The sequence below is a fragment of the Vidua macroura genome, chromosome 13 (assembly GCF_024509145.1).
Source record: "Vidua macroura isolate BioBank_ID:100142 chromosome 13, ASM2450914v1, whole genome shotgun sequence".
Lineage (NCBI taxonomy): Eukaryota > Metazoa > Chordata > Aves > Passeriformes > Viduidae > Vidua > Vidua macroura.
This window is the reverse complement of record NC_071583.1, coordinates 15,450,269-15,474,529: the sequence shown is the minus strand read 5'-3', so window position 1 is coordinate 15,474,529 and position 24,261 is coordinate 15,450,269. Positions and strand designations below refer to the sequence as shown.

The window sequence follows — 24,261 nt, the reverse complement described above, 5'->3', positions numbered from 1 at the left end:
TTCACTCGTTAATGAAAGACTTCGAGGACTGGGGGTTACATGCTCAGTGATAACAAAACATTTTATTTTCTGCTTTTTCTGCAGTCAGTGTTGTGACTGCAGGTGCTCAGCCACGGGAGAGCTCCAGGAGCTCCTTTTTACCCAGCCTGGAGATTTTTTAACCAATTCTCTACCCCATCCAAAGGGACGGGACGGCTCTGTGGAGCTGCTGCGCCCTGCCAGGCTCACGGCAGGTGGGTTGTTGCAGCACAGCCGCGTCCCCATTGCCATCCCTCCGCCGGGCTCAGCACAGGGACGTGCCGGAGCAGCACGCCGGGTCCACGGCCGACGCGGCTCGGGGCGGGGACAGCGCTGTCCGGGGCCGGGGCGAGGCCGGCGCCGGGGCGGGCCCGTTCCCTCAGCCGCGCTGCCCGCTCTCAACATGGCCGCCGCGCCCGCTTCCAAAATGGCCGCCGCGGCGCCGCGCCCGCGCCGGAAAGCTGCGCGCCGGGCGCTCCATGGCCGCGGCCGCCCCGGGCATCTCTATGGCAGCGGGCGCTGCCCGGGCCCGGCGGCGGGAGGATGCCCCTGGCTGCCTACTGCTTCCTGCGGGCCGTGGGCAAGGGCAGCTACGGGGAGGTGAGCCTGGCGCGGCACCGCCAGGACCGCAAGCAGGTAGCGAGGGGCTGGGCCGCGGGGCACGGGCACGGCGGCGGGCGCGGCTCGGCCTGAGGGCAATGCCCGGGCTGGGCTGGGCTGGGGGTGCCGCAGCGTCTGGTTCGGCTGTGACCCACACCCAGCTGTGGCCCGGCTTTGGCTGGCGGCCCTGACCCACTCTGGGCACGACCAGGGACGTGGCATCGTGTCAGGGTGCAGGTGTGACTACGGCCTGGTGTCAGAGTGGGGCTGTGACCATCACCGGCTGTCAGAGTGGGGCTGTGACCATCACCAGGTGTCAGGGTGTTTTTGTGACCATCACCTGGTGTCAGGGTGGGGCTGTGACCATCACCTGGTGTCAGAGTGTTTTTGTGACCATCACCGGGTGTCAGGGTGTTTTTGTGACCATCACCAGGTGCCAGGGTGGGGCTGTGACTATCACCAGGTATTGGGGTGTGGCTGCAGCCATCCGAGCTGGGTGTTTCTGTTATCTTCCTTTGTCTATAAGAACTTTTATTAAAGGTGTGGAGAAGACTCTTCCCGGGAAGGTTTTGGCTGTGTCAGAGTAGAAGCACAAGCATTTTTGTTGGAAAACTGAAATAATCTGTCTAGTCTGGCCAAAGCAGAGGTGTTTGATAGGGAATGTGAGAGGGCAAAGAAGTGGGGATGGAGAACATTCAGAGAGCAGGGCCACAGCACCCTGCTGTGTGAGCCTTATGGGCGGGATTTAATGGGAGATGACGGGAGGAGGTTTGTGCCCAGCAGGGATCAGAAGCTGTGTCCTTCCCGGATGAGGGCACTTGTTCCCTGCTTGGAATCGAGGTGGATCCCTATGACCCGTGGCGCAGCGATGGCAGGACCTGTTCCCTCCAGGCCATCAATCACGGCGTGCACAGTCCACTGTCCTCAAAGAGTTTCTAAGCTCACCTCATCCCAAAAGTAAACAGTGCATTGAGGTCACTTTCACTCGGATACAGGTCCTTGGATTCCATTGTGGTGCTGCTGGTCATTAACGCTAGCAAGAGCCTTGCTTCCCGTTTGTAGTTGCATGATAAATATTTGGAGTGGTTTACTGTGTTTTATCTTTTGCCAACTTTTACAAACTTTCTTTTGTAGCATGATGATCAGGATTTTTTGTTGTGGCTTTGGCACAGTGCCACATATTCTGTCAAAGAAATTGTATCTTATTTAAGCGTATTTGCTGTTAACTGAATGCCGGATTTTTGTGGAGAAGGTCAAGTAGCTTAAAGTGTTCAAAACAAAACAAATTGGAATACATACACAATTTGGTATGAAATAAGGTGGAAGAGCATTGTAATAGACTTCAGTAAAGAATTTTGCCAGGAAAGCATGCTCATTAAACTAAATATAATTGACGCCAAGTTTAAAGTAAGGCTAATATATGTGCTCTTTGCATTTTGCTGTGTATTTTCTAAAAGATGCTGAAATAAGCTTTCCATAAACGATTTTTTATAAATTATTTCCATGCCCAAAGATAGAGTTGTAGTTGACTTGTCACATAGACCACAGTAGTTGCAGCATTTCTGTTTTATTTTGGAGTTAGGTGATGCTGTACACAATTAGCTTTGTGCTATTCCTCCTGGAAGCTTTGCAGCATCACGAGTTATCGCCAGAAGGCTTCTGAAATACAAAGTCATGAGGTGCTGTGGATTTCCTGGGTAATTGGTTCCCTTGGTATATAGGGGCATCTCCTCAGCACTAATTAAATGTGCTGGGCTAATTAATAGGTGCAGCCTGGAGAGCAGACACTGAACCATCTCTAAGGATGCTAAAATTCAGCAAGTAGAAATATTTCAAAAGTTTTGATTTACAACCTCTCCAGTAAGAGCAGGTTCAAGCATAACCATGACATGATTGTTTTGTGGAAAGCTGGTGCCCTAAAGTGATGTCCTACAAAATTTTCGTCAGGATAGGGCCAGGTCAGACCTAAATATTGGTGTTGTGGGTGATGAAAGTGTTCTATGGATTTTATCATCTCATCTTCAGCTTCATGAATGTTTTTGCTGAAACCTGAAATTCCTTAGAATTACATTTAATGTAGTACATATTAAGGAAGTAGATAACAACTTTTGTATGTAACTTGAGAAATTCTTGACCTGTCTTAATAAAGAATAAAAGAAATTTAGGAATGAACATAAGACCTTTTGTCTCCTTCAGATGACTTTTATCATTTGTTTGCACACTTTATATATATTCAAGTTTACTATTGATGTGGCCTTTTTGAGAGTAACTGTGGTGCACATAGGTACTTCAGGTTTAAAAGATGAATGACAGACACACATTTAAAATGAGAGTGGGGAGAAAAAGAGAAATGTGAACATTAATCAAAAGAAAGCAAAACACCACAAAATTCCTGAGCAGAGTTGTATTCGGGCGGATGTTCCATTTTTATGGGGAAAGGGTAGAAGAGAAGAAATTCTGCATAACTTTCATCCAAACTGCAGCCTCCATGTAGATTAATCAGTAGAGATTTCAAATACTACATTTCCTTTAGGTCTGGGGAATTCCCTAGAGCTTCTGCAGAGTCACTTTCATCTCTTTCCATACACCTTGCCTTGTCTTTTACAGTATGTCATCAAAAAGTTAAACCTTAGAAGTGCTTCCAGCCGTGAGAGGAGAGCAGCAGAGCAGGAGGCACAGCTGCTGTCCCAGCTGAGACACCCCAACATTGTCACCTACAGAGAGTCCTGGCAGGGGGACGATGGCCACCTCTACATTGTGATGGGCTTCTGTGAGGGAGGAGACCTCTACCACAAGCTCAAGGAGCTGAAGGGAAAACTCTTGCCTGAGAATCAGGTGGTGGAGTGGTTTGTCCAGATTGCCATGGCACTGCAGGTACAATGGAGTGTAATTTTATCACCTTCAGATATAAACTTAATTTGACTTTTTATGGATTTAAAAATTCCAGCTAAGCTGCAGCCTTTGGATTCCTGTTTGGCTCGGTTAGCATCTAATTACAGTGGTTATTAGTACATTAAAAATGGATCGTTGCAGTCAAATCAACTATTTTAAGTAAGAAATTGCTGACATGTTTTAAGTCCACACCTCTGTAGCACAGTAGACAGTAGACACCCTTTGGGGTGTTTGCAGCTCTTGTCTGAAATGCTTCTCTGGTTTGAAAGCTTACATTAAATTTACAAAATGTAATTTTTTGGGAAAAAAAATGCACATATTCTTTCAGAAGCATTTTGTGTTCAGTCTTTTTATTGCTGTTTTTAATGGTAAATTTAGACTATTAATGCATCATTTCTATTAAGCCTTATCCTACTCTTTTAAATTTGTAAATGGAGGTTATCAAACTTTAAAGGCAATTGTTCAAGCAATAAAGACCAGATATAGATGTTAACATTAAAGAAAAAGAAATTGGACAGAAAATTCTATCTTAAAGTTGGCTGTCGTGGTCAAAAATACAGTAATTATGGGTACTGCTTGTAATTTATTTTGACTAATTTTCTACACTGTTTACACAAAGCTCACATTATAATTTCCTCTGAAATGTTTTTGGACTAGGATTGTCAAGAAATGAAAGCAGCAGAAAGTGAGTTACGGTCTTAACTTTACATTTTAATTTCCTCTTTTCTGCTGATTTACAAGGGCCACGCAGGGACATTTGGTTAAAGCAGTGCCAGGTTTTGTCCCCTGCCTGTATCAGTCACTTTTAATGTTATTTCACCAGTGCTGTCTTAGCAGCTCACTCCTGACCTTGAGAGGGATTTCTGTGTTTCCTCCACTTTTGTGTTTTCTTTCTTTGACTAGTGTAATGAGATTTTACTTTTCAGCATAAAAGAACCAATTAGGAGTTAATTAACCATATTTATATTATTTTTTCCCCCTAGTATTTACATGAAAAGCACATTCTGCACAGAGATCTTAAAACTCAGAATATTTTCCTGACACGAACCAATATAATCAAAGTGGGAGACCTGGGAATAGCCAGAGTGTTGGAAAACCAGTATGACATGGCCAGCACTCTCATAGGCACCCCGTACTATATGAGCCCTGAACTCTTTTCTAACAAACCCTACAACTACAAGGTACAGTATGACAATGTCATTTCTCTTTTCTTAGGAGCCTTACTTTATTTGTCTCAGATTATTACAATCTTACCTGTGGATTTTGGTTTCTTATTGCTTCCAAATCTTTTTAATCTTCCCTAAGACCAAACAAAAAAATAGGAGAGAGATTTGTAGGAATGTTTGGTTCTGGAACTGTGTTTAGGAATTCATAGCACGTGCTAAGTTATCACAGCCGAGGTGGCCAGCAGGCTGCCTGTACCTCTCACAGCTGGAGAGATAGAGAATGGGAACAGAAATATCAGCCTGTGTTAGAGAGATGCACTTGCTGAATTTATTATATACCAGACAGGAAGTTTTACACTCAAAATTGTATTAGAAATAACAGCAGCATTAAAAAAGAAAAGGAAAAGGAAATTTTAATGAGATGAATAAGCAGTGTTACTGTGAATTTAAAATAGAACAAAGCAAACATGTTCAGCTCTTGCTGTAAAAACACCATAAATATGAGTGTCTGTAATGAACAAGAACTGAGGGGAAACTTCTTCCAATGAAAATTCAAGATTTTTCATTTACAGTTAGGATGGATATTGTACTAAAAAAGGAAACAAGCAACTCTTCCCCCAAAGATAGCTAATTTCTACACTTCCTTTTGGAAAAAAAAATTTGGAATATTTTTAAGGAAATAGTTGACTTGATCAAAATTAAAAATAGAAGAGTGAGGCTGAAGCCAGAAGTTTGCAATGGAATTTGGGCTTAATTAGCTTACTGTCATTAAAAGCCTGTTTCAAAGCAGGTAACTAAGTCCAAAGATAAAATTTGTACAACTAATAAGTTCCAAAACATTTTCTCTGCCTCTCTTTTTCAGTCTGATGTTTGGGCCTTGGGCTGCTGTGTTTATGAGATGGCTACACTGAAACATGCCTTCAATGCCAAGGACATGAACTCCTTGGCTTATCGAATTATTGAAGGGAAGGTAAAAACTCCTCAAATTTTGTATGTGCTTGGATTTTCTGTCTTGAAATTGAGATTATATTTTCTAGTCAGAAATACTGAATGGAGTTAAAAATACTTGCATGTAATGTACACCATCATATGCAAGACTGTTGTTTTGTGGTGGTGGATGATGTGATACCAGACTAAGGGAGTTACTCCTTTGTAGATATGGCTAGAGTTTCTTGTTACCTCTTCATTTAATGAATATACTGATTAATTTTCAAAGTTCTGAGATGGCTGTCTTAATTTGCTTCTGGTTTTGCATAAAAATTAAATTACTGTGTGATGCCATTTTCCTGTTACGTAAGATTATTTATTTAAGTGTCTTCTTGCTTTGGCATACAATGAAGTGAATATGGATTTATTGAATATAATTTTTTAAGCCTATATACAGAACTTTCACTGTTTGTATTAATAAAATTAGGAACAGTTCTTAGCCACACACTTGGAATTTCAGTATTTTGTTTAACATTAGGCAATTGGGTAGTTTTCAGCATTTGAACAATGAGTCTGTTTTTTATATGTATTTTTTATGTAGCTGACCATAATGATCACACATAAATGTTCTAGAAGTAGCCCCTGTTGATGAATATATTCAATAATATCAGACTTCCCTTTCCTTTCACAGCTGCCACCCATGCCAAAGGATTACAGCCCACAGTTGGTAGAAATAATACAAACTATGCTCAGTAAAAAACCTGAGGAGAGACCTAGTGTGAAAAGCATCCTGCGACAGCCGTATATCAAACAACAGATTTCTTTGTTTTTGGAAGCCACAAAGGCGTAAGATATTTTCATTTGAGTGAAACTGTGCAAAATATTCATGTTATTGTTGTCCTTTTTTTACAACTTTTCCTGGGTTTTGTAGCAGGATAAAGTAAGTTTTGTTATGTGCAGCTACAAAGCATATAAACATCAGTTTCTGTGAATTATTTGAGAAATATGAGGGTATTACAGTGGAAAATACTTTTTTTCTGCAAATGCAGAATAAAACTCTGTAGTGCTTAAAAGTACAGAATTGATAGAAAACATACACCTTTCCATATGGTTCTTGAGGCCATTTATCATCTGTGAGTTGAAAAATCAAGTTCCTTTTGATATACACTGATATAATTATTTTTCTTTGTCAGGTTTAGTCAGTTGTTTTACTGCTTCCAGATAGAACTGACCTTGGTGCTCTGCAGAACAAGTGTATATTGCTGGCAGAGTCTGGATTGAGTTTTTAAGCTCCTTTACTAGAATTGAAAATGAGGTTCTTGTGCACAGTCTATTGAAAAATCCCGGTGTCTGATACTCTTTGTATGAAAGCTCTTTAGTGGAGTTGGTTTTTTTTAAATTAGTATAATCAAAAGAAATATTTTAGGACCTTGTCGATGGTGACTGAATGAGCAACTTTCATTTTCTTTACAGGAAAGCTGCTAGAAATCATAAGAAAACAGTGGATTCTAAACCTAAAGACCCTTGTTCTGTTGTCTCAGCAAAGAATGAATCTCACAGCAGGAATGTTACGCAACAAAACCACTCCTCTGAGCAAGCCAGAAAATACAAAGTTGTAAGATATGAGGGTTTTTTACCTTAAAAAAAAAAGCTAACAAAACCCAAATCCCTCTTGCTTTTTCTAGATAAAAACTTCGGTTTTATAACAAGTGCCTTGAGCATCCCTAAGAACATTAGATCTGAATCCCAGCAACATGTAAAATTCATATTAGGGAAGGAAATGTTTTTAGATAAGAGTGGAAGTAATTAAACATCTGTGGATCAGTGAAGCTAATTGCAAGATATGTACCATGTTAACTAAACAACACTTGGTTTTATGTGAGTTACTCTTGGAGTATTTGGGGTCAAATATTTTTTCAAATATTTCATGACAAGTGGTAATAGTTTTTTCCAATCAAAAACATATTTAAAAACTAATTATAGTCACAACCAAAATTCTTTATTGTTGAAATTCTTTCCAGTAGTTACAACAAACCTTTTGTAATGGTTATTCTTGTGCATGTTTTTTGTTTTCTATAATAAGTCTTCTGTTCTGGGTTTGAGTTTTCAATGTTGAAATACTGAATATATGTGGTTGAGCACATCCTAAAAACTCTTGATGCTTGTTCCTCCCTTAGGGAAAAGCCAAGTGAGTACAACTTTGCTTTCATGGTCCTGGTGTAAAGTAGGTGTACTCCACGTGTATAAACCACTACCTGAAATAGGTCATTTGCAAATCTGTATCTCTCTAAAAATGTGGATTTTATCTTGTTTGAGGCTCCTAGTCTGTTATTGATCATAATTTTCTTTCAGTTTCCTTCACACCTTTTTGCTCTGGTGTGTTCTTGATTTGTCCTTAGTGCTTAGAAAATTCTTTCATATGTGTGTAAAATGCAAAAGATAATGACTTTTTTTTGTTCTTCTTTTAATCCTAGGATGAAGAAGTTTGCATCAGCAAATATAAAGCCACCAAATTTTATCCCTCAGAGAAACCAGCTGTTGAGTTGGAAAGAAAACCAAACAAAAATGATGTGAACAGCTTGAGAGACTCCATAGCTACAGTCAGTGGAGTGAACGTTGATGTCTCCCTGTCTGAAAGGATGAAGCATGGAAGTGACAAGTGTGGCAGTGAGAGCATTCCAGAGAATAATAAAGCAAAGCATTTACATGTTCCAGGCCATTCTAAAATAACATCTAATAACCCATCAATTAAGGAAGATGGACAACAGCAAAGAGGAAAACAGGCTTTTAAAGCTGAAAGTGTTGAATCAAAGCCATCTTCTGTTGATTCTGTAGAAGATGAGGATGACACTTTGAAACTCCTGCAGCCTGTATCAAAAGACCAAAAGCAAACTGAGCTGGTAATGCATTTATGCTTATTTGAAATAGATTTAAATCTATTAATCAGTAGCCAGCTCTTACAATTTAGAGAGCTGCTGCATGTGTTTTTCTGTCAAAGTAGGATGTTGCTGATGCAATTATTGAGATTCTTAAGTGGTTAGGAGCCTTGGGTTCAGATTTGCAAAGGCAGTGTTGTAAAGTAGTTTTGGGATTGCATCTATCTAGATGATTGGAATTCTGTTTTTATGGGGAAACAAATTTGCATTCCCAGCTGTGAACAGAGAGAGTAAAAATAGTTTTGTAACTTTTGTTCTATGTTGTAAATAGGCCTGAATAATCTTGATTTGGATCAGGGGGCTAATTGGTGGTAATTGTCTTTTCACTTCATTTTGATCTACCATGAGATTTTTAATGAGAAATCATTATTTGTTGTAGAGCTTGGATTCTACTGAAAAGCTGCTAGCACCCTTTGTTCCTGTTGTAATTCAAGTAAGTGTCCTTCTTTGAAGGTTTAGCAGCTAAAGATGCTGGTACAGCAAGTATTTTATCTCTCAAATAAGAATTTATTGTGGTTGTACCTGTGCTATGTTAAGGTGGTTGCAGTCCAAATAGTAAAGGAACCTGTTTTGATTTTTTTAAAGTGTTTTTGTGTAAATCTGGAAATTACAGGTCTGCATTTTTTTCAAAATGCTTTTACTTATTAGGATGATGTCAGTCATGGAGCTTCAGGAGATGTTCAGGGAAACATGACCTTCCACAAGCAGCCTCACAGCCATGTCAGTGAACCCTTGCTCCCACGGCAGCAGCAGCAGAAGAGAGAGCATGCTGAAGGCTGCTCAGAGAAGGTGCAGATACTTGAAAAATACTTCTCCTCTCTCCTTTAAGACTCCTGTGTTTTTCCTCTTTAAACGTGGGACATATTTTCTAAAAAAGGGTGGGTGTTTTAATGCTGTTCTTGTTTCATGTGTGTCTGTATGACTTCAGTGCAGATCACTGCAGGTGACTGTTAGAAGCAGCCTGAGTAAATCTTTGAAAATCCCCAGTACCTTACAGGGATGAGGTGGGTGTGCCAGATGGGCTGTGCCTTTAATGGGTTGCAGTGTTTCCTAGGAAATTCCATCAGGACTTCTCACTGTTTGTAACTACAAGTCAGTACCTTTGTGGATAAGGCTACTTGTGGTGGGAAGTGGCTTAGCAGTGCTTTAGAACAGATGTGTAATGACTACCCTGAGCTTCTGAGTGCAAACTGTAGGAAGAAAACCTTGGCATGCACACAGGATGGAGCTCCTGTCAGTTCTTCCAGACTGAGCAGGGAGGTTTCTTAGGGGAAAGGCACAAGGCTAGAGAAAAGGGTGATTGGTCACTGATAACCTGGTTTTCTCTTTGGGTTTTGCTATTTGGGAGTGGGGACAGTTGTTGCAAAGGCATTGCCTGAAAAATAGTTTGGGAGGAGGAGGATAAGATGTAGAGATGGCAAGAAGGGAAACAGATGCAAGCAGAGATGGGGAGAGGGAAGGATTGAGCTGGGAGATGTGAAGAGGTTACAATAGGATTCAAAATCTGTCATACAGCTTTACCATGCAAGAATGTCTTCTAGATTGCTGAGTACTTAAACTTTTAATTTAAAAAAATATAAATTCTCGTTCACTTCTCTGTCAAGTTCAGGGCAGTTTCTCCTCGGCCTCTACCTGTTCCTTCTGATGTGACCCCAAAGACAGCCCAGAGGGGTGCAGAGCACCCTGAGCCTGCAGGTTGTGCCAAACCCAGCCAAGCAGCCATTCCAAAGGTTAGTGATGAAAACTGTGTCTGCTGGTTTTTGTCTCATTCCTTTTGAGCAGTGTGTGCACAGTGAGTAAAGAAACGTGTAGGAGCTTCCTGGAAGCCCTGCTCAGTGAGGGATGAGCCTTGCTGAGCCTTGGAGGTTAGAAGCCCCTTTTCTAGAGTTCAGATTGGTCTCACTGAAGACAGTTCTGTAATAAATAATTAAGCATTAAATAATAGCTCCCTCTCCTTGAACTCTTGAAAAGGATTTTTTGCTTGATAGGTGATTAGAAAACAAAAGCCATAATGGTGATTGAAATTAAGATCAAATTAACTTCCTTTGAAGGAGCGGCCCTTGTCAGCAAGAGAACGAAGGAGGCTCAAACAGTCTCGGGAGATGCTTCCCTCTGGTAATTTTTATGTTTATATGTTAACACTTTATGTATAAGCAGGCTAATAAGTTTTTTTCTGAAGAAGTTATAACTTCTTGTCCTTCACAGCCATCTTCAGAATGGTGCACTAAGGGGCTAGTTCTGTGTTAAATAAAAAATTCTGTTAACATGTCTGTATTTTTCTGCTTTTTAGTTACTTTCAGTTGTGTTCCGTGTTGACAACTTGTCTTTGAAATGTACAATATTCACTTTCAAACAGAAGCTCCAATGTTTTCTATTAGCAAAAACCTCCCTCCCTGCCTGCCTTCTGCTAGGTGATAGATTTTTTTCTTGTGTGAACATGAAACTAATTCAGCATACACACAGCTTAGTTGTAAATATTGTCAAAATGTTATCCTTCCAGTGGTTCCAGCGAGACAGTCATTAAATGGTGCAGCAGTTGAAGCAAAGTCACATGTGGAAAATTGTGTTAAAGTTCCTCAGTCCTCATCAGATCCCAGTATTTCTCAGGTAAACGTTGTCAAAAGTATTTCTTCCATGTAGGAACAGTAATATATGCCATATTGCTGAATTACTTTCAACTATTAGAATTTTTGTTATTTACTCCCTCTTCCCTTAGAGAAAGAGAGAACCCAATTGCCTGTCTGATGATGAGCTAAGCTCTTCCACAAGCTCTACAGACAAGTCTGATGGTGATTCCAAGGAGAAGTAAGGATTTTATTTAATACTGTGCAAAAATTTTCACTGCTATACTGGACCTTGACTTGGAATGGGAAAAAAAATGGCTTTCACACTTTATCTGTGCATAGTGAGTGATTGAAGAAGTGTGTGATGCATAGAGGAAAACAGCCCCATTGAATTATTGTCTCTCTGTGACTATACGCTTTCCATGCTGAACTTTCTGGGCCATGGGATTGTGTATGATGATTTTGTGAACTGTAGCTTCCCAGGAAACCAATCTTCCAGCACCAAAGGACATTTGCTGTCAGGATGCATTAAAAGCACAAGTTAAAAGGTGCCAATGTGCTTCTTTTCCACTGTAAATGAGGCTGAATTTATCTCTGATTTTTGTCAGTGTAAGCAGCTTTCAAAAGATGCAATTTCTTGCAGTACCAGAGTAAGCAGTAGCCAGTAGGATTGTGGGGTTTTTGCTGGGCTCTGAGCCTTTGTTAAATGAAATAGTACTGATGTTGCTATTGATAAAACTGCACCAGAACAATTTAACATGGAATACTTACTAGGACCTCAATAAACTCATTGAAAGCCTTGAGATGCAGGGTGGAAGTTGCATTATGATGGTGACTGAATTATTTCTTCCTTCTCTCCTAGGAAAAGCAGTGTGAATGAAATTAATGACTTGGTGCAGCTGATGACGTGGACACTGAAAATGGACTCCAAGGAGAACTCTGAGTGCTGTGTAACCTCAACCCCAGCCCCAGAGTTTAAACTTCATAGGAAGTATCGAGATACTTTGATTTTGCATGGAAAATCACCTGATGAATCAGAGGAATTAAAAATGGAAGAGATTCCTTCAGGTCTGTTGCTCTGGGATTCTGTGCTAATACTTAGAGTCGTCCCATATTCTTCTGCAGAATATGAAAATTGTCTGTACTGAAAGTAATTACTGCTGCACTGATTTTTTCATTGTATTTTATTTTTAATAGACATGTCATTGGTCCCTTACAAAATTAGGAGAATGGTTGAAATCCTGAGATCTGATGTGGTGCAAGGATTGGGAGTGAAACTTCTTGAGAAGGTGTACAGAATCATGGAAGAAGATGATGAAGTGAAAAGAGAGGTGAATGTCTTCCATAATAAAATAATTTAATTTCTTTATAAACCTAGATAAATTAGCAGGCTCTTTATCCTATTGAGTTAGGGTAAACCTTGATTCCAGAAAGTCTTTATGTAGTCATGGGCAGGCAAGGACCTAAGTATATTGTAATTTTCATGCTTAAGTTTGATTCTAGATGTAGACTATGTTCAAATGTAACTTTTTCAGAAACCATCAGAGCTTTAGTATTGTACCATCGGGAAGGTGTGAGGGATGCAAATAATTTTATTCTGTGCTGTTTCTCCAGTAATAATTTCTTCTATCTCTCAAATGTTTGCCTTCACATTACTTGCCTCATGCGTCTTATGTCCAAAACAAGAAATAATTTAACATCAATTCCCAATAGAGTTGAATAAGGAATATCTCCAGCTCATTTGATTCAAAACTTGGTTACACTTACCCAGGCAATATTTGATTTGTATCCTGTGAAGATCTTATATTTTATGTATTGAAAGTCTCTTGCTTTTAGACAACAACAGTGTTCATTTTTCTTCTCTCTCATCCACATTGCCAAGTTTCACATGCTTCTTTCAGCTGAGTGCTTTGGTATTTTTCTGTTAATATTTTGGTAGCTTCTGCTTTTTTTCAATGCCAGTAAATGTTATGGGTTTTGTTGTGTGTGTGTTGTAAACAGCTGCAGTTGCGGGAGCACATGGGAGACAAATACGTGAGTTACAGTGCGAAGGCTCGGCACCTGAAATTCCTCGAAGAAAATGTGAAGCTCTGACCAGAATATTTTCCTTGGAGGAAAGAACTGTTTTCTATCTCCTTTAATAGACTGGACCAGCTTACAAAGTATGTTCATCCACTGATCTCCTTTGCTGGAACAAGGAGGTGAACTTGCAGAAAATGTTAAGAGTTCATAGTAATATTTTTCATGTTAAAATGTGAACCAGGCTATCACTTTCTCAGAAGAGAAACTTCTGAGTTTCTCTTTAGTTTAGTTTAGTTTTTATTCTCTTAAGAAGTTGCTTTCCATAGATGCAAATAGGGGTCGATACCAAGTTTTGTATACTAAGGAGTGTCAAAAAAGATTATGTTCTGGTTTGAATTTGTCATACCAAAAGGTTTTTGGTATGGTCTCATACTAAATACAGTAACAAAATCTCCGCCAAGGCTCTGATGTGATAAACTATAATCTATCACCTTAAATAGTTGTGAAAATTTACCATGAAGGGACAATTACTAATTTTTGTGGAACTCGAGGTCCTCAGGTTGTGTAAATTGCCAATTCCAAGTGCTGAAGGGGGCAGCTGTACTGCTTGTAAGGAGAGACTTTGCTCTTGTGTTTTGTTGCTGAGGCAGTCACCAAGGTGGGGGAAAGCATTTGGTGTCTGGATAAAATAAGTCTGAAAATGTTTGAAAGGACTGCAGCCATGGTTACCATGGTTCCAGCTGGAGAAATCCCTTTGCCTTACAAATACTAATTCCTTTTAGGAATGAAAGTGCCCAAGACCAGAATCTCTTAGGGAAAAGACAGAACAGTTATTTCTCTTTGTTTGCATCCAGAGTGTCTTGCTACAGTCCCCAGGCATTGTTGGGTACTATACCTACCGGAAAAGCACATGTTTTTTAAATAATAAAAAAGTCAAATGGAATTGGATTTGTAAAATAAAATTATAAACCTGTCTGTTTTCCTGCCTGTAGGTGAAATACTGTAACCTCCAGCAGCTGTGAGGGAGCTTACTGATAGGACAGTAGTAAAATAAAGCACCATACCTAGGGATCCTGCTGCCTCTCACACACTACATGCTCAAGTTACAATGTTTCAAGAGCTGTTCTTACTTGTTCTTCCCAGGGAAATTTATTGTAAACAAAAACTGGCCCTCTGTACCCTCCTATCCTAGAACAGCTATTTTCAGAACTGTGGGGTATGTACCATTTCACAGTATTTGTAACAACCTGACACTACTGACAACTTGTTTTACGCGCAGTTAGAAACATTTCAGAAGTTCACCTGTTTATTAATCTTTTAGGCTATGGCAACAGCCTAACTAGAATTCATTTGATTCACTGTGTTCCTTTTAAGTGAAATACTCAAGATGTGACCTCCAGTAATGTTCTCAAGTTAATCCCCCCCATCCCTGTGTTCCCAGTGACTCCCCTGAAACTCCAGACCCAATTTCCAGCCTTCATGCTCCCTGCAGAGCTTGGCTGTACTCACAGTAATATACAAAGTACTAGGAAAAAACCCAAACACTAAACCAAGAAGTGGGAATTCTCAGTGGGGATTAATGTAACAAAGTAACAGCCTGGAACCATAATTTTTAGCTTTTAGAATGTCTCTTTGGCTTCCTGTCTGCTGCCTTCTTCTCTTCCGTGCCCGACTCCTGGACAGGCAGCCACTTGAGGGGATTGCGGCGGTACATGGGCCACGGAGGGAGAGTCAGCTGAGGGCAAAGGAGGGCAGTCAGAACACAGACTCTGAGGTGCTAAGGAGCTGTTCTGTACAGCTCCTTAGGAAAATCTTCATCCCTAACTGATTATCTATTGGTCCTTAAAAAACTCTTACCATTTCATATACATTTACAGTTTACATTGCAAAGTCATGCTTAAGTATGCGACTAAAGCAGCCCAGGTTGTTGCAAGGAGGAGGACAGCACCCACCCAGAAGAAAAAAGGACTCCTCAGGTGCCACCGGCATTCCCAGCACCTCCCACACTGCACTGAGACCCTCCCCTTGCCTGGCATCACAGGTAAGTCACTCAGGGATGTTTAAGTAAGGAGCAGGTGGATGATGATGATGCCAGAGAATTGCAGGGGCTTTTCAAAACAGTGGAATGTGTGTGTGTGTGTCTTGAGTAGTGATTGGTCAAATTGTGTTGTATCTGAACACTTGAGAGGTGTAAGAACCACGTGTAAAATGGGATTGGGAGTGCCCCAATAGGGATAGATCACCTCTCGTGCATGGATAAGGAACTAAAATTCCATATTCTGCCTCACTGTCTCCTCAGGCAGCAGGGGACAGCTGCAAAATTGTCATGACAAGCAGCTACTGCACAGAAAGCCTCCCTGTCCCTTCTGTTACTAATGCTGTCAGCTGGACTTAACTCTAACTTTTAATTGAAATGAAAAATGAACTCCAAAATGGTATTAAATTGCAAAAATTCTGCTAGCGTTTCAAAAAAAGTAATTAATGGGCTGCAAAGCACTTTATGCAGATCAAAGGAAGCACAAATATGTATCAATAAATCCAAGTTGCATAGCAAACATTAGTCTGTGCTGACAGCTCCTCAATTTAGCAATTATTCCAGATTAAACAGTGCATATAGTTTTTTGTTTGGGGAAAAAACATTCTTACCAAACATGATAAAGCAAATCCAGCCATAACTATGTAGACAGTCCATCCAAACTGTTCAGTGATGTATCCATAGATGAATCCAATTACCTGGAAAAACAAACATTTAAAAAAAATCAAACTTTAAATGAAGAAAAACATTTCCCATGACATGATTAAGATGCAGGGCGTAGATTTAGGTAGGAAAATACAGTTTTTTTTCAAAAGCATGTACATCTTTCAAACATTTTCAAAAAGTGCAGGCCAACAATGAAAGTAAAAGACAGGAAGTAGAAAAGTTTTAATCCATGACAGCCCCTCTGACTTTGTTTAAAGCTTTTAGTGACCCCAAACAATAAGAAAAATATTTATAAGATCAGAAAATAAAATAGTCCTTTATGTTCTCACCCACAGGTCTACTATACTTACTGCAGAGACAAGAATGATTCCTTGAAAAATCTGTTCTGCTAATTTTTGGCCCTTGTAGTCCTGTGGAAAGAGGCACTTTTTAGTCAGCTATTCAAAACACAGACCTGCCCACTTAACTCTTTCAGGTTAGATCCTACAGTCTACCTGACCATGGGCTCTGAGCGTTTTTGTTCGCCTTTCAAACCAGATTTGAATTATTTTTCTTAGAGTGGCTGAAAACACCTCCTCTGCAGGCTTGACCATATCACCTAGAAACAGAAGCAAGCACTCTCTGATTGGGGTAAGTAATGCAAGTTCAAAATATCATTGTAGTCACTTTAACATCACTAAGTAAAAGCTGTATCACCACAGAAGAGCTGTGCCCGAGAGGGCACGGTGTGTGTGGCACCTGTGTCCTGGAGAAGGCTGACAGATAAATGTCTCCAGGGTGGGTGCCAACAGGACGGTGCCAGACTCTCTTCAGTGGTGCCCAGTGCCAGGATGAGGAGCAATGGCCATAAACTGAAACACACCAAGTTCTACCTCAGCAGAAGGAAGAATTTTATGTTGAGGATGGCAGAGCACTGGGACAGGCTGCCTAGAGAGGTCGTGGAGTCTCCCTCTCTGGAGACGTTCCAAATCCACCTGGATTCATTCCTGCTCCAGGTCACCCTGCCTCGGAGGGTTGGACAGGATGATCTCCAGTAGTTCCTTCCAAACCCAACGAATCCATGTTTGCATGGCTTTAGAAAATGTGGCTCTCTGGGAGCCACACGCTGCCTTCTGTCCTTCCAGAGCACAGGCACGAAAGCACAGAGGGGCTTCCCTTACACAGACAGCTTCCTTTTACAGCATGGCAGTCCCAACTCGCAGGTCATAAACCCGGAATTACACGGATTCATCGTGCATCCCCCGAGCCGTGCCTCGCGCACGGGTGCCAAGATCGCGCAGGGGACACTGAAACCCGCGCCCGGCCGTGTGTGCAGGGGACACTGAAACCCGCGCCCGGCCGTGCGTGCAGGGGACACTGAAACCCGCGCCCGACCGTGCCGCCCGCAGTGTCCCGGTGCCGAGGCCCGGGCGGCCCTACCATCTGCGTGGGGATGGAGCGGAACACGCTCAGCATGGCGGCGGCGCTTCTCCGGCTTCTTCCCGCTCCACTTCGCAGCCGTCTCCGCGCTCCCGGGTGGGGCTCTGCTGTTCGCGGGGGACGGCGCGGCCTCTCCGCGGCTACCGGCGCTCGTCGCTGCGGAGCGGAAGGCGGCTGCTGAGCTGGCCGGAAACACGCCCCGTCCGCCCCGCCCAGAGCTCCGTCGGCCGGGGGTGCCGCCTCCCGCCCCGGCCATCGCCTCCGCGCTGCCGCCGCCGCTCCGGGGCTGCTTCGCTCCCGCTCCCCCCCCCCCCCCGCCGGGACGCATCTCCTCGGCAACGGCGGCTTCGCCCCGCAGGACCCCGGTGGAAGCGCCCTCCCCGGCAGGTGCGAGGCGCCGCGGGGCCGCTTGTCGGAAACCCGCACTGACTGGGCAGCTCGCGGGCCGCCCTCTCGCCCTCCCTGGGCGTCTCACGGAGCCGCCGGGCGCCGCCGCGGCGCCGGTATCGCGGCGGGGTGGGCGCGGCGCGGGTTCGGCGCCCGGCGGCGGTCAGGCACCCGGGCGGGCACCCGCGGGCCGTGCGCTGCCGCGGTGGCGGCGCGGGCGGGCGGTCCGTGAGGGGCCGGGCCGGTGCGGGAGAGCCGGGCACGGGCCCGCCGGCCGCGGAGCGGGGCCGTGCCCGCAGAGCAGCCCGGGGAGCGCGCTGTGCGCTGCAGGCAGCCGGCCGAGCGGCGCGGTGTGTGTTTTGTTGCGCTCCGTGACCACCCCTGTGCAGGGGACGATCTGTCGCTGTGCCCAGCCCGGCTGCCGCGTGTCGCTTGAGCCGCCGGCCGTGTCCGTGCGCGCCTCAGCCCCGGCGCTGGGAATTGCACGGCGGGACGTGGCGTTGTGCTCCCAGGCAAAGCGCCGTGTCCCGCCCGTGCCAGCAGTGCGGCGGTGCTCGGAGGGCTCGGGGCTGGGATTTGCTGGGCTCCGCTGATGTGTCCGCCCTGGGGGGGAAATGCAGCAGCGGGAAGAAGGTGGTTCTGATGCTTGTAGCAGAGTCTGAGGCGTTTTAATTTAGGGATTTCGCAAGTCTCTCGCCGTTCCTGGGATTTTGCGTGTTGTTAAAGAGCTTTCTCTGTGTCACTTGTCAGCTCCTTCGCACTCCAGGATACACAGCTCTGGTTCTGATTTCACCTCGACCCTTAAATAATGAAGCATGTTTGAATTTCTTACCGAAATCGCTTTGGTGTTGTGTTTCTACCCCCTTCTATAACATGATGGTACTGCCTTCTTACTCACTTTTTTTTTTTCCCAGTTCAGATAGTTAAATAAATAGTTCCAACAGTAAAGAAGACATACATAATTTTCCAGATCTTTCAGATAATTTTGACTGGCAGAAGGAGCCTGGCCTTTTATTTTTTTTTTCTGTCACTGAAGTGGCGTGTCTCCTTTTTATCTCTGAGAGCTTTTTTAGATATGCCATTGTAGTGAGGAGGTCCCTAACATGAGAAGGACATGGACCTGTTAGAATTCCTTCCAGTGCCTAAAGGGGCTGGAGAGGGACTTTGGACAAGGGCGTGGATGATAGGACAAGGGGGAATGGCTTCAAACTGACAGAGGGCAGGTTTAAATGAGGTATTGAGGAGAATTCTTCCCTGTGAGGGTGGTGTGGCCCTGGCACAGGTTGCCCAGAGAAGCTGGGGATGATGTCTGTGCCCGTGGCAGGGGTTGGAACCAGGTGATCTTGAAGGTTCCTTCCAACCCAACCCATCCTGTGATTCTGTGATTGTAGTTAGGTACTTCCTGAGACCGTACTCACTTTTTAAAATGTGACATAATGTTTTATGTATGTCATAAAACTGACAGAGGGAAACTCACTGCCTTGGACGCTGAAACTGTTGTGACACTCCTGGTGAAAATGTGCTGTGCCTCGTGGAAGAATGCACTGGCAGTGACTGCTGTATTTTTTCTTTCAGGTTTGCAGGAACCTTATGCTAATAAAATAAGAATAGAAAAATGACATTAAGGAAAGGTATGTGTGTATGCTTGTCTGATTTTTTTTTATATCTTTTGTATCTGAGTTTCTCAGTTGTTCTCTGGTTATATTCATAAAGATTTTTCTTCTTATTTTTCAGTGAACATTTCCATTCTTATAGTGGCTGTTGTCATATTTTTGCTAGTTATTCATCATAACTTCCTAAGCCTCAGTGACTTCTTGAGACGGGAATTGTCAGGTATGTTGGGTTTTATTTTAATTTTAAAAAATAGATATATTTTTAAGATTTGGTGGGAAAACACCTGCTCTGGCCAGACAGAACCGACCACGTGGTTTGGGTGAATAGGAGGGGGAAGTTAAAAAGGTTGTAGGTGTGGCAGAGGGGACCAAAGGCAAGTGCAGACTACTGTAGCTCAGCCTTTTAATACTTTGTGCTGTGTGTGAATGTGTGTGGATAAATGTGTGCAGTTTTCTGTAAATGTGGTGTGATTCTATTAATTAGCATCTCAGATTCTCAAAAGCTGATGCCCTGAGTGTTTGATACTGGCTCACTGTAATCCACACCTCAGCTCAGACATCCAAGTGTATAGCAGAAGTGTTGGGAATTTTAGTGTGGTAATAATAATATATAATAATAAAAACAAATATGTTATTTTTTACTCCACAGATCCAAGTCCCTTAGGACTTCAGCCCATAGATTTCATTCCTGCAGCTCCCCAGAGGCTGGCAGATGAGAGGAATGACAAGGAGATTTCTGTGGTCATTGCAGCCTCGGATGAGAGGCTCGGAGGTGCAATTGCAGCCATGAACAGCATTTACCAGAACACCAGAGCCAACGTGGTTTTCCACATTGTTACTTTGAATGATACTGTGGATCACTTGAGGTAATGATCTTTTCATTGGATTCCCACAGCAGGGTGAACTCTGTATTTCTGAGAGGAGAGCAAGCTGCCTTTCCTGGAGCTGCACTCCCCTCACTCCCAGTCCCAGCTGCTGCTGCTTAGGGCAGCTTTTTGACAGGGCTGCTGTGGGAGTCCCACCATTCCTCCTGGGCAGGTTTCAGGGATGGAAAAGAAACATCTTTTCCAACGGGCTTATATCCAGCCATGAGGTTGGAGTTTGTTGGTGGAAGGGTTGTAAAAGGTACTTCTGCATTTCATCTAAGCAATTCAAATGCTGGCAATCACGTTTCTCCATTTTTATAGATTGTTCTTTGATCCTGTTATTCTAATCCCCTTGTGTCCACACTGATGGTTTTGGGAAGGGCCTGTGATAACAAGACTGTGTATTTCTGATAAAGCAAGAAGTGACCTCGTACCTTTCACATGTCCCAGGTGTGCAGTTGCTGACCCTGCGCTTGCCCCTGTGGCCACACAGGACAGCACCGATGTCAGCATCAATTACATCCCAAATGTGTTTGTTGGGCACATCCAGATCTGTGTCACTGTTAGCTAGTTCTCCTGCTTTTCCCTTGATTTTGTCTCATCTAACAAGATCTGTGCCTTTCTCCTGCTTGCAGGATGTGGCTGAGGAGCCCTCCTCTGAAAAACATCAGGTACCGAATTCTGGATTTTGACCCTCGTGTCTTAGAAGGCAAAGTACAAGTGGATCCCCAAAAGGCAGACACCTTCAAACCAGTAAGGATGATGCTGATTACTTTTTGCAATTAGAAGTTAATAACAATATATTTTGATGTTGGCTTTTGAACCCAGCTGGAGATCAAAACCAAATCTTTTAGCATAGAGGCAATCTTTTATAATAAAATCCCTAAATTTCAGTAAAACTAGATATCTAGATAGTGAGTGATGGACTTGAATATCTATATTTGTATGCCTAGGATCCATTTTTGCTGCTAGCCACAGTGAAACACCACAGCTGGCATGTCAAGCATGCCAACACCTCAGAGATGCTGCAGACTTATGTGGAGAAATAAGAAATTCTTATGTAGACCAGTTTCAAAGTTAGTTTATCCATGCATACATTCATGGTAAACCAGGAATTGATGGAACCTATTTATTTTAAATTACAGGATATTGCTGCCTATTTTACTTCCTCTATAGAAGTTGTCTTGGACATTAATGCCATAGATAAGTGCCAGAAAAATCAGTCAGTTTCACATTTATTTGGACTTTTTTTTCATTTAATTCTCCACTTCTCTTGCTTTGCTGTTCTCACAGTTAACTTTTGCAAGATTCTACTTGCCCAGCTTTGTACCTCATGCAGAGAAGGTCATCTATGTGGATGATGATGTAATAGTGCAAGGTATGGGACCTTTGTTAGCTGCCACTGGCCTTATGCTGAGGTCAGTATCTTATCTCTCACACAACCCAACATTTCTGTACAAACTTTGTAAATATGAGTGAATTGAGTTAAACTGAGTAGCTTTATGTGCTGTAACAATGGACTGAACAAAGCCTAACTCGGCACTTAGTCAGGATTGATTTTGATTTTCCTGTGCTTGCTTCCATTTTCCAGATGATATTGTTGAACTTTACAACACTCCATTGAAACCTGGACATGCAGCTGCATTTTCAGATGACTGTGACTCAACCAGTAGTAAAGTTGCTGTCCGTGGAGCAGGCAATCAGGTTAGTTTTAGTCTTGTTCCCTGATAAACAATACTGTAGATCTCAGGCATTTGGGAATGCTCCAAATTCTGAAACCTAAACATGTGACTGTCCCTGCCCAAACCAGTTTTAAAAATGGGACCTGCAGTTTCTATTCAGGCATAGTAAATTACCTGGAATTTTTGCTGTGCTTTACAATGAGAGCAGTTCTCGTTGTGGAACAGCAGGAGGTCTGAGAACATCAAAGGGACAATTTTTCATTTCTGAATGTATAAAAGATACTTTATCTGACACTGGTACCATATTAGGAATATGGTATTATTAAGACCATGCAGCATTGCTTAAAATACGTAGTCTATGAAATCATATTTTTAAAATGTTACACCTCTTAAGCTTTCTTTCTCTCATTTTAAAGGAAGGGGTATTTACTATAACAACTTCAACTTACGCCTGTCTGTTGTGAGTTGTGCAGAATTTTTCTTTAGGAATTTCCCCACATATTTTAAGCTGATTTCTATTCTCTTTTTTTCCCTCCAGTATAACTACATTGGGTTTTTAGATTACAAAAAAGAAACCATCCGAAAGCTTGCCATGAAAGCCAACACCTGCTCTTTCAATCCCGGAGTTTTTGTTGCCAATTTGACTGAATGGAAATTACAGAACATCACTAAACAGCTGGAGAAGTGGATGGCACTTAATGTGGTGTAAGTACCCCAGGCTAGGGGTGCCAGCAGCTCAGGGCTTGGGTTCTGCTGGTGGCATTTCTCTCTTGAATGGAGGGCTGTGTGTGTATCTCTGCTGCAAGTGAAAAACCAACTGATCAGCATCCTTTCAACTTCAGAGAGGAACTCTACAGTAAGACTCTGGCTGGCAGCATCACAACACCTCCCCTGCTAATTGTGTTTTACAAGCAACATTCCAGCATTGATCCCATGTGGAACGTCCGACATCTTGGTACGTATGAAGCGTTTGTGATGCTGCTCCCCCAGGGTGTTTTTCGAGGCCTGTAGCTGGACACCTCGTTGATGATGTAGCAAAGTGAGCTTTTATTCCCCTATTCTGTCCTTTGTTCTTTAGGAAAAACAGCTTTGCAATTCCATCGTGTGGCTTGTGGGCCTGAGTCTTTCTCAAACTGCTGGGGGTTAGTTCTTGAACTGACTGACTCAAAATCCCTCTCATTTTCCACAAATATATTGTATCTGGTGTGATCCAAGGTGTTTCTTCCAAATCTTTCGAGAAAGGCAGACATTCATGTCTGTTCTACTGGTGAAACCCCAGTGCTGGGAGAGCTTTTTCAGGTTATGTTTCTGATGAACAATAGATAGACTGCTGAATTCATCTGGGTGTTAAGTGGGTTTTAAAGAACTTGGAAGTTAAGGCAGTGTATGAAAATAGAGAGATCAAAGTGACATTTAGCTGCACCTGATAGTTTTTCACTTTGCCTTTATTTCTGCTTCCCCTATTACCTCCTTTCTCCATAAATGATAAGATTTCCTTTGTTACATCTTTTGTTTTGAAGTGAACGTTTTGCACATTGGTGTTTCAGCTGCCTTTATTTCAAACACTAATGCTTCTTTTTCAATTGAAGGGTCTAGTGCTGGGAAAAGGTACTCTCCTCAGTTTGTGGAAGCTGCCAAGCTGCTCCATTGGAATGGACATTTCAAACCCTGGGGAAGAACAGCTTCCTATGCTGATGTCTGGGAGAAGTGGTATGTCCCTGACCCTGCAGGCAAGTTCAACCTGATCCGCAGACACTCGGAGGCCTATGAAGCAAAGTAGAGTCCATTTGAATAAATGATGATGTTTTCTCAGGAAACTTCTGGAGCCAAGCAGAATATTTTTCTTTTAGCCAACTTGTATTACAGAGCTGACCTTGCCTTCTGGAGCACAAGATGATGCACTTATTCAGGTGCAGTTCTGAAATGCACAGGTCCAAAGGAGGCTCATGTCACCTGTGTGACACAAGATGCTACTCCAGCAGCACTACAGAAAACAAGGGAAGATCTCCACAAATGAGCACTTTTGTTTACATCACTTCAGTTGTGTTCTCCTGCTCTTTACTACAAGTCTTCTAACAGGGGATCATTTTGTCAATTACAGAAACAAAGTTCCTAAGAACGAGATTCAAATTCAGCTGGTGCTTGCACCAGCAAATCTTGCACAGCAATGTACTGTAATTAAGAGCTGCCTGGGTTTTGTTTTGTTGTTTGTTTTGTTTTGTTATCCTGTAAAATAATTCCCTCAACAACCCTTTCTTGCATGAAATCTCCTCCCAACCATTTCTGTTTAAGTCTTTCTTACAGAATTCTGCAAAATTGAATCCTTTTTGAAAGATTAATCCTTCGAGTATTATTTCACTATGCAAAATGGCTTTAACTGCCAGTGAACACTAAACCATTTTTTTTTGTAAAGTGGTGGATGAAACTTTGTTCAAAAATAAAGCTAATTGCAACATGCTGACTCCAGC

General features: G+C 42.6%; 3 protein-coding genes across 6 annotated transcripts; 2 read left to right on the top strand and 1 right to left on the bottom strand.

Annotated features, from left to right (window-relative positions):
- The first annotated feature begins 67 nt into the window (after positions 1–67).
- Positions 68–14,104, top strand: NEK4 (NIMA related kinase 4). The gene is made up of 16 exons (XM_053989189.1): positions 68–654; positions 3,226–3,492; positions 4,494–4,691; positions 5,539–5,646; positions 6,295–6,449; positions 7,077–7,218; positions 8,078–8,503; positions 8,919–8,972; positions 9,188–9,328; positions 10,144–10,269; positions 10,591–10,654; positions 11,040–11,146; positions 11,256–11,344; positions 11,966–12,171; positions 12,301–12,434; positions 13,105–14,104. The coding sequence occupies exons 1-16, from the start codon at positions 562–564 to the stop codon at positions 13,195–13,197; spliced, it is 2,403 nt and encodes an 800-aa protein (XP_053845164.1). The 5' UTR covers positions 68–561; the 3' UTR covers positions 13,198–14,104.
- Positions 12,270–17,628, bottom strand: SPCS1 (signal peptidase complex subunit 1). Of its 2 annotated transcripts, XM_053989195.1 has the most exons (5): positions 17,246–17,628; positions 16,321–16,424; positions 16,177–16,236; positions 15,772–15,858; positions 12,270–14,860 (listed from the first exon to the last, which is right to left on the bottom strand). In XM_053989195.1, the coding sequence occupies exons 1-5, from the start codon at positions 17,571–17,573 to the stop codon at positions 14,738–14,740; spliced, it is 702 nt and encodes a 233-aa protein (XP_053845170.1). In that variant the 5' UTR covers positions 17,574–17,628; the 3' UTR covers positions 12,270–14,737. The 2 variants fall into 2 exon arrangements, with proteins under 2 accessions (XP_053845170.1, XP_053845171.1); XM_053989196.1 differs by lacking the exon at positions 16,321–16,424.
- GLT8D1 (glycosyltransferase 8 domain containing 1) lies at positions 17,548–24,248 on the top strand. Of its 3 annotated transcripts, XM_053989194.1 has the most exons (11): positions 17,603–17,632; positions 18,383–18,511; positions 19,208–19,263; positions 19,367–19,465; positions 19,895–20,111; positions 20,747–20,864; positions 21,405–21,489; positions 21,703–21,815; positions 22,332–22,498; positions 22,636–22,748; positions 23,383–24,248. In XM_053989194.1, exons 3-11 carry the CDS (start codon positions 19,248–19,250, stop codon positions 23,571–23,573), a joined length of 1,119 nt encoding a protein of 372 aa, XP_053845169.1. In that variant the 5' UTR covers positions 17,603–17,632; positions 18,383–18,511; positions 19,208–19,247; the 3' UTR covers positions 23,574–24,248. The 3 variants fall into 3 exon arrangements, with proteins under 3 accessions (XP_053845167.1, XP_053845169.1, XP_053845168.1); XM_053989192.1 differs by lacking the exon at positions 18,383–18,511 and having other exon boundaries at positions 17,548–17,632; XM_053989193.1 differs by lacking the exons at positions 17,603–17,632; positions 18,383–18,511 and adding an exon at positions 17,870–17,982.
- Positions 24,249–24,261: the final 13 nt, after the last annotated feature.

Bases quoted from the DNA above. Each gene is read 5' to 3' on its own strand.
- GLT8D1 (XM_053989192.1), top strand. The intron at 22,499-22,635 runs GTAAGTACCCCA...TTTCAACTTCAG, and splicing joins TGGATGGCACTTAATGTGGT to AGAGGAACTCTACAGTAAGA. The intron at 22,749-23,382 runs GTACGTATGAAG...TTTCAATTGAAG, and splicing joins GTGGAACGTCCGACATCTTG to GGTCTAGTGCTGGGAAAAGG.
- SPCS1 (XM_053989195.1), bottom strand. From the start codon at position 17,573: ATGCGTCCCGGCGGGGGGGGGGGGGGAGCGGGAGCGAAGCAGCCCCGG. The intron at 16,425-17,245 runs GTAGGGCCGCCC...TTCTGTTTCTAG, and splicing joins GCTCCATCCCCACGCAGATG to GTGATATGGTCAAGCCTGCA. The intron at 16,237-16,320 runs GTAGACTGTAGG...CTCTTTCCACAG, and splicing joins CGCTCAGAGCCCATGGTCAG to GACTACAAGGGCCAAAAATT.
- NEK4 (XM_053989189.1), top strand. From the start codon at position 562: ATGCCCCTGGCTGCCTACTGCTTCCTGCGGGCCGTGGGCAAGGGCAGC. The intron at 4,692-5,538 runs GTACAGTATGAC...TCTCTTTTTCAG, and splicing joins ACAAACCCTACAACTACAAG to TCTGATGTTTGGGCCTTGGG. The intron at 12,172-12,300 runs GTCTGTTGCTCT...TATTTTTAATAG, and splicing joins AATGGAAGAGATTCCTTCAG to ACATGTCATTGGTCCCTTAC.